The 8,822-nt window shown below is 58.9% G+C and overlaps 1 protein-coding gene across 1 annotated transcript; it reads right to left on the bottom strand.

Moving 5' to 3' along the window:
- Positions 1-900: 900 nt before the first annotated feature.
- Positions 901-8,043, bottom strand: LOC112398655 (keratin, type I cytoskeletal 42-like). The gene is given in 11 exon segments (XM_024743353.1): positions 901-998; positions 1,122-1,171; positions 2,171-2,373; positions 2,579-2,704; positions 3,265-3,426; positions 4,574-4,626; positions 4,629-4,729; positions 4,853-4,935; positions 7,722-7,831; positions 7,834-7,911; positions 7,914-8,043. Coding segments are annotated over 11 exon segments (1,179 nt in total). The 5' UTR covers positions 8,029-8,043.
- Positions 8,044-8,822: the final 779 nt, after the last annotated feature.

Here is an 8,822-nt window from a genome sequence, read left to right as displayed (position 1 = left end):
ACAGCCCCACCCTGCCCTGCCCACCACCCTCAGTTCCAGGGTCCCAGCAGGCCCAGTGGGCGGAATGTGCTCATGTCTCAGACTGCCAATGGCTTCCACTTCCCAGACAGGCCCAGACAGCCCCCGCCAGTAGCCGAGAGAGATTCCCCAAGAGCCCAGCAGCTGCTAAGCCACCGAAGCAAGGAGGACGCCCCCCCACCCATGCTCACATGCAGAGGGGTCACCCCACCCCACACACCCACAAGCCCAACAGAGCCGGTCTGGTTTCGGGACTGGCCGTGCCACTGCCATCCCTTGCACACTTCAGCACCCTGGACCACCTCTCCAGAAAGCCCCCTGCCCAGCCCCTCTCCCTCCGATCTTGACCTCGTACCGCCCCAGGCTGAGACAGGGAGCTGTCTATAACAGGTGTGGCTCCCCAGAAAGTCTATGGGGCCCTCCCAGGGACCAGCCACAGGCAATGGGGACCCAGGGGCTGATTCTCAGGAACTTTCCCAACCTGATGGGCTGTCCCATCCCTCAGCCCTCAAGCCTCCCATCTCCCTCCTTTGAGCCCCAGGCCCAGATGGGGTGGGCAAAACAGGTTGGCAGGGGACAAGCAGCCCCAAACCCTCAGCAGACTCTCCTTGTCCCCCCATCCCTCAGCCCACACTGCCCAAGCCAATGACCAGACCAAACCACAGGAGGCATTGAACTTCAAGCAAAGCTTTAATTGCAGTCACTGGGGCAAACTCAGGAGGTCCCCTTGGTGAGGGGCTGTGGGAAGCAGATAAAGAAAGGCAACCGCTCTTGGGCGGTGGCCCAGACGGGCACTTGGGGCACGGCAGTAGTGTGTTGGGAGCTGCAGGCAATGGCTGCCCCTTGATCCTGGAGGCTGGGCTGTCGCAGGTAGACGGGGCCTCAGTGGGGGGAGCGATGGACCTGCTCACGGGAGGGGACCACCTTGCCGTCCTGGACTTCCTCTATAATGGTACGCACCTGGCGGGTGGTCACCACAGCTACAGGCAGAGGAGGAGGGAGGCACAGGGAACCTCAGGCTGGAGGCCCTCCCCAAGCCTCCCACAAAGAAGGGTCCTCAGCCTCTCCCCACCTGCCCTGGGCAGGACGGGACAGGCTCTTACCTTCCCAGGTGGGCTGAGAGACCAGGGACGAGGAGTACTGGGTGGCCAGGCTGCAGGGAAAGGGGGACCTGTCAGCCCAGTGGTGTTGGTTGGGAGCCCAGCTCCCAGGGAGGAGGAGCAGCTGGGGAGGCCCCAGCCGAGGGGAGACAGGTCCCAGCAAATCGGACAGAAATCACAGCAGGGAGTATACGGCAAAGAATGGCAACCACAGGGTCAAAGGGCACAGGCCCAGTGGGCAGAAGTGAGGAAAGGGGATACCCCAACGGAAGGCCCAGAGGCACTTTGCGGCCAACCAGGAATTTACAAGGAGAAGCTGAGCAAGTGGTTTCTCCATATCCTGAAGGGCCCAACAAATAAACTTAATTAAAGCAGGAGAGACTGTGGCTAGACTATAGATAGACTTAGCCATCGTCATAGAGCAAAAAGCTGGAATGTGTGACTAAGCATGGAGACTCCAGAACATCCTCGGCCCCTTTACACTAGGGCCCCATCACCCACCCAACTCCAAACCAGATCGCCACCCATCCCAGACAATGGGATCACTAACCACGCAATCACTGGAAACAGAAAGCCAGGATCATTATTAACCACTTCATGTGCTAACGCAAACGTTCATTGAGTCCCGCCTGCAAGCCACGCTCGCCCCCGCGTTCAGGCATCCAGTCCTGCTGTTTTTAGCTATAACACATCCTCTTGGTGCAACACCTCCCCTTCCCTGCCCTTCGCCCGCCTTATGGCAGGTCTTCTCTAGCCTAACGACCTTGCTCCAGCCTCCTGACTGGTCTCCCTGACCCCACCCTCGCCCCTAGGATGCATTTCTCCCTCTGCAGCCAGAGTGAATGTTCTAAGATGTCTTGATGACCATACTTCTCTCTGCGCAAAAGCCCCCGTGGCTCCCCACTGCCTACTCCATCAAGTGGGACCCCAGCCAGTGTTCTCAGCTTCACCTCCTGCGAACCTCCACACCTCCTCCTGCCTCGGCGGGTGCTGGCCCTCCCTGGGTGAAGCCACCCAGACCACCGAGCAGGTGCAGGGCGCCCTCCACTCGCTGGGCGTCCTGGCCCTCCAGCAGGCGGCGGTAGGTGGCGATCTCCTGCTCCAGCCGCGTCTTGTACTCCTGGTTCTGCCGCTCCATTTCGCAGCGGAGCTCGCTCAGCTGGGCCTCGATGCTGCTGCTAAGCCCCTGCAGCTGGGCCAGCTGGGCCCCGTAGCGCGCCTCGGTCTCTGCCAGGCTGCCCTCCAGCGATGCTTTCTGTGGGTCAAGGTGGAGGTGGCTGGGGAGACCGAGCCCCCAGAAGGGGGCCCCACGCGTGTGGGTTTGTGGGTGGGGCAGTAAGTGGGGCAGAGTGTACAGTGGCAGGCGGGGCAGGCAGTCTCTGGTTTTCCGAGTGGGGGTCCAGGAGGCGGGGCCCACTCGGAGTGACGGGTACAGGACAGGGAGGGGACAGAGGCCCTACCACGCTGAGCTGGGACTGCAGCTCGATCTCCAGGTTCTGCACGGTGCGGCGTGGCTCCGTGATCTCTGCCCAGCTGCTCGGCAGGGCCTCGGTGTTGGTGGCCACCTCGCAGTTCAGCTCCTCCGTCTGGAAGGCAGGACGGGCCCTAGGGGCTTGCGGAGGCTTGCAGAGGTGGGGCAGGGGCCTGACCTCCTAGACCTGCCGCTCCCCGGCCTCTGCAGGGCCCCAAGCCCACCTGCACATCCTGGAACTTGTAGCATTCACCTTGCTCTGTGGTCGTTCGTTTCCTTACTGGACTGCAGGTACCACTCTAGGGCAGGCCCTGGGTTTTACTCTTTTTGTGCCTGTCACTGTCCGGGCACTGCAGCTGCTCAGTGCATGCTTACTGGGGGCATGAGAGTCTGCATCCAAACACACACCTACCTACGAATGCCCGGGCTGGGAGAACCCTAGTGGGATCAGGAGACCTGGATCTGCTCCCCAGGCCACAGTGAAGGGTTGTGTGAGCGTAAGGCCTCTCTGAGCCTCACGACGTCCCCCTGAACGTGAGGGGTTGGTCCCCTGGTTTCCAGAGGTCCTTCCAGCTGGGAATCCACAGCCTGTGGGTCTGTAAGTTTTCCGACATGTGCTCAGCACACGGCGTGTGCACGCACACGTGTGCACACCTGCTCACGCAGGCCACCCACCTTGCTGAGGAACCAGTCCTCGGCGTCCTTGCGGTTCTTCTCCGTGATCTTCTCGTAGTGGTCGTGCATCTCATTCAGGATGCGGCCCAGGTCCACAGCGGGGGCGGCGTCCATCTCCATGTTGATCTCACCACCCACCTGGCCTCGCAGGGCATTCACTTCCTGGGCAGACAGCTAAGCAGGAGCTCACTCAGGGCCATCCTGGGAAGAGTCCCTGGAGCTGCATTCTCTGTCTGGGGGAGATGGGTGCAGAGGACAGACAGACACAGACAGGCCAACAGCTCCTCACCCTGAAGGTGGAGGTGGATGTCATCACGTCTCAAACATGCAGGGCTGTGGATATCAACAATCTCCCCCAACACACACTCGCGGGGTGGACTTTGCCCAGTCCCGGTGTGTGCTGGGCCAGGAGAGATGGCAACTCCCAGTCATGGTGGGGGATGAGCCAGGACAACCTCACTCCAGCCCTGACCACTCGCCTCACCCCCCATCACCAACCACACAGCACGGGCATGGGGAAAGCAGCCCCCTGTCGGTACTGGGGGAGTCAGACCTCACTAGGAAAGGTGAATCTGCTGGGGGATGCAATCCCTATAACCAGCCTCAAAGCCAAGTAGAGACATTTTCTGGACTCCTGCTACTCGGGCATTAGGCTCCCTCAGCTCAGGCCAGCCCAGAAGTCGGATGGGAAGGAAGCCACAAGGTTCACTAGTCCCCCTGCAGGGTCTTGGATCCCTATCCCTGGGTTGAGCCTTGGGGTCCCTGGGAGATGGGAGAAGTGGCAGAGTGCTATAGTCAGGCTTGGGTGTGGATATGGCTCAGGCAGACCTGAGGGAAGACCCACCCCTGTACAGCCTTGGACAAATTCCTTAACCTCTCTGAGCCTCGGTTTCTTCACTCGTAAAGAGAAGAACCTGCTCCTTTCTCCCAGTGAGGCTGTCGGTACCAGCTGAGATATTTGCTGTGAAACACTCATAATGGGCTGGGCAGGTGTTTGTGTTGTTATGACTATCACTATCACAACTAACTATAATAATTAGCCTGTGTGCTCTTAGACTGATTCAACCACTAGATAGTTAACAGCCACCACACGGTAGGCAGTGCCTCGAGGGACAGAGAAGTATCTCTGGGGGGAAAGCGCCCTCCAGGCCTCAACCAGGGCCCAATGAGAGTCTCCCAGGGTCAGAGCCAGGAACCCACCAGAGATGGGAACTGGATGGAGAGCGTGGCCCTGGCCCAGGAAGATTTGGGGGCCCCGGCCTTGCTTGTTCTCAGGCAAGTTTCTCCTGCATTCCCGAGCTGGCCTCACCTCGTCACGGTTCTTCCGGAGGTAGGCCAGCTCCTGCTTGAGGTTCTCAATCTCATCTCCAGGTCGGCTCTGGCCAGGGTCAGCTCATCCAGCACCCTGCGCAAGCCGTTGATGTTGGCCTCCATGCTCGTGCGCAGGTTCAGCTCCATCTCATACCTTAGCGATGGAGCGGGGGAGGCAGGGAAGCCTGAGCCATGGAGTGCCATTAGGACACCCTCGTACACACAGAGAGCCAGACCCCCACCAGCCCCCTGAGCTGTCCCCAAGGCCCAGACTCACTTGGTACGGAAGTCATCGGCTGCCAGGCGGGCGTTATCCATCTGCAGCACCAAGTTGGCATTGTCGATGGTGGCCGCCAGGATCTGAGGGACACAGTGGGCTTGGGGAGCAAGCGCCCTGGGCAGCCACAGGAAGACCTTGCAACACCCCTCCTGCAGCCTTTTGGAAAGCGGGCCAGAGTGAGGGAGATGAGGGTCCCTGTGGTCTCCTCCTCTGAGCACCCTGCTGAGGGGCTCACAAGGGGTGGGGGCATGATACCCAGGCACAGGTAACCATGGTGCCAGGAAAGAGACCCATATGCACCCCTCTCCCACCATGAGGGTCACTGCCCAAGCTGCCTGGACCTCACTCCATCTTTCCCCAATTAAATTCACCTCTAGGGCTTCCCCGGTGGCTCAGTGGTTAAGAATCCGCCTGCCAATGCAAGGGACACGGTTTTGAGCCCTGGTCCAGGAAGATCCCACGTGCCACGGAGCAACTAAGCCCGTGAGCCACAACTACTGAGCTTGCGCTCTAGAGCCTGCAAGACACAACTACTGAGCCCACGTGCCACAATTACTGAAGCCCATGCGCCTAGAGCCTGTGCTCCGCAACAAGAGAAGCCACCACAATGAGAAGCCCGCGCACCGCAAAAGAGTAGCCCCAGCTCACCGCAACTAGAGAAAGCTGGCGCACAGCAACGAAGACCCAACACAGCCCCCAAAATAAATAAATAATAAATTAATTAATTTAATTAAATTAAATTAATTCACCTCTAGGTTCAGTTGCCACCTCCTCCAGGAAGCCCTCTTTGATTCCCCGTCTGGATCTTTCTTCCCCATCATACCTCCCCTCGGCCCATCTCTCTTACACAGTACTTCTCCCAAGTGCAACATTTTTCTGTGACTTTTTTGTGTGTTTTTTTCTCTCCTCCACAGAACTCTGAGCTCCAGAGGAACAAGGCCCTGTCTCATGTCTGTCTCCTTCAGTTTGGAGTCCCCAGCCCTGAGTACAGTGCCTGGCCGAGAGTCAGCCCCCCGGAAACATTAGTTTAATTAAACGATTAATTAAATAATTGATAATATTATGGCTGGCCCCACGTCAAACCTAGGGCAAGGTTTTCTTTTCCCACAGGGTCATCTGGGAGGTTTAATAGACAACAGGGAAGGGAGAGGCTCTGGAAGGAGCAGAGGGTTGGTTATTATTACTGCTGCTGTCATTATTGTTGGGAGAAATACCTAACAGAGGCTCTAGTCAAAGGCCATGGGGCTGGGGGGAGGGGGAGGCCCCTCCACACTGCCCAGAGGAAGCAGAGAGGAGGTCGCGGTGGAGGCGGCAGATGAGCTGAGTAGAATCTGGAGTTTTTTAAGGTTGAGGGCTGAAGTATAAAGCTGTAAGAGGGGGCAGCCCCAGTAAACTCATCCTGGGCCTCAGAACCCGCTCGTGGCCCTAAGTTCTGAAAAGGCACCCTGAGTCAGGCTCCGTTTCCAGACTGAACCCAAGAGCCAGTCTGACTGAACCCGCCCCAGGGCCTCACTAGGCCCGTCGGCAACCTGCAGACTAGGCCTCCATCCGCCTCCCTGCTCAGGAGGCTGATTGGGTCCAGCGAGGGGGCAGTGGTAAAAAACCGCCGAGGAGCAGTGACTCGGAGGCCTGGTGCGCAGTGCACTGGGGGATGGCGGTGAGGAGCTGGCTGACCCCGAAGCTCAGGAACACTGACTCACCAGGGCTCCCGAGTTCCCTGCTGCCCAGATCAAGCCCAGTATCTGATCTGGCACTCCCAGTAGCTCTGCTTCCAGTGGGCAATTGCAGGAGTTCCCTTCCGGGCCTGGGTCCCGGGCAGGAGCAGGCAAAGCCCCTCGCAGGGCAGTAGGCCTGCTTCTCCACCAGGAAACTGAGTGGGCTGACCCCAGGCCAGCCAGCCCCAAGTCCGGCTCTCCCCGAGCCCAGCTTTTGCACCTCTTTGACCTCTCTCCTGCCTCTGGAGGCTGCACCCCTGTAGGTCCCTCCAGGGACAAGGTTGCGCAGAAGACCCAGGTGCCATGTTTACAGAATGCCAAGGTCACGTTCACAGAGATCATAGTGTGTGTGTGTGTGTGTGTGTGTGTGTGTGTGTGTGTGTGTGTTGCCTCCTCCATCAGACTAAGAGAAATATCTCCCCTTGGAAGCTTCCAGTCTGAGTGGGAAGACACAGCTCCTTTCCTCAGGGACCACCCCGCCAATCTGCATCTGCAAGCAGAGACAGCCTCCGCTCTTGGGGACCCCCAGAGTGACCATCATGGAAGGAGTGAGGAGGACCAACAATGAAAGTAGCTGTGAGAACATGTCAGACTCAGTGAAATCAGCCCAATGAACAGAGCATAGACTGAACCTCAAAGTGCAGAAGGGACCCCCAGATCCAAGGATAAAAGGCAAGTGCCGTGCATCCAGGAGGATTGCCTGGAGGAGGTGAGGCAGGCGGCGGGTGGGGCAAACTCAAAGGGGAATGGGATAGTGAGAAGGAGACATTGAGCCTCATCTCCCAGCAGCCGCACCAAACTCGTTCCCACACCTATGCCTTTGTCCACACTGATCTCTATACCTGGAATGCCATCTGCTGCCCTCAATCAAGGTTCTGAAGCCTTGCCTGCCCACTCCTCTATCACTCACCCCAAATACCCTCCCCCAGAAAGGAGGAACTCCAAACAGCCTCCCAACGTGGGATGTCCTCCAGGCCTGGGACCAGTGACTGGTAGAGGGCTGGGTTCCAGAGCAAGTGAGAGAGTGAGTGAATGAATGAATGGGTGAGGGATGGAGACCTAGGCTGGAGGAGAAATGTTAGCAAAGGTCCAAAGTTGGGATGGCATGAGTTAGAAGCAGGTACTAAGGACAGAGGGCAGGGAGCACCCACCTTGCTCCACAGGTCCTCGATGGTCTTGACGTAGCGGCTGTAGTCGAGGGCGGGCCTGGAGCCCTGCTTCTTGTACCAGTCGTGGATCTTCACCTCCAGCTCGGCATTAGCTCCTCCAGAGCACGCACCTTGCCCAGGTAGGAGGCCAGGCGGTCGCTGAGGTTCTGCATGGTCTCCTTCTCGCTGCCCCCAGCAGGGCGTCTGCCACCCCAAAGCTGGAGCCAAAGCCCCCACCCAGGCTGCAGGAGCAGCCCCTGCCATAGCTGCCCCCCGTGCCCACAGAGAAGCGGGATGAGGACACAGACATGTTGCCAGAGCTGCTGGCTCCCAGGAGGCTGGGGGGCCGGCAGGCAGCCCCAACACGGATGGAAGACATCGAGAGAAACCCCCACCACCGGGCACACACAGGCCCTTGACAGAGCTGGGAGTGGAAAGCCGGTGGATGCTGGTGGTGGGGGCGACCATGGTGTCCACAGGTCAGGCGCAGGGTCTGGTTTGCACAGAGGCCCCAGGTAGCCCTTTACAGCCCTTTATAGCCAGGCTAAAGGGCAGCTGGGCCCCTGGCTCTTTAAGTCAGAGCCAAAAGCCCAGCCTCTGTACCAGACGCCCAGGGCTCAAGCTGGACACACCGAGGTTATCCCGAGCCTGGCCTGAGCACAATGGCTTCTTAGCAGCCCATTGTCTGTTAGAAACAAAGGTGGTATTGGAGCCGCAACCCCGGGGTAGGGTGATTCTCCACTCTCAGCCACAACTAGGTGGCTGAGCTCGTTCTTGGGGGGAGTCCGAAAAGGGCCTGGAACAAGGCTCCACAGGCCCAGAGCCTGGGGCTGGTCTGGCCCCCCACCCAGCATTCTTGGGTCCCAGGGAGAGGGTGGAGAGATGTGGGGGACACCCTCCCCTACTGCGTACAATGTGGCCCTGAGGGAGCCCCCCAGGCCTCTTGGGATTATTCCAAGTCTGTGGGAGGAGACGTAGCCCCTGGCCTGGGGGCTGCCCTATCTGAGGGGAATAGTCACAGCCACTGACCTGAGGGCGCTTTGGATCCAAACCTTTCAGGAAGTCAGTTCAAGAGCCTCAGTTGCCTCATTTGCAAAATGGGGG

This window comes from Neophocaena asiaeorientalis, unplaced genomic scaffold, assembly GCF_003031525.2.
Source record: "Neophocaena asiaeorientalis asiaeorientalis breed wild unplaced genomic scaffold, Neophocaena_asiaeorientalis_V1.1 scaffold1, whole genome shotgun sequence".
NCBI classification, from domain to species: Eukaryota; Metazoa; Chordata; class Mammalia; order Artiodactyla; family Phocoenidae; genus Neophocaena; species Neophocaena asiaeorientalis.
This window is presented reverse-complemented; position numbering and strand designations above follow the sequence as displayed.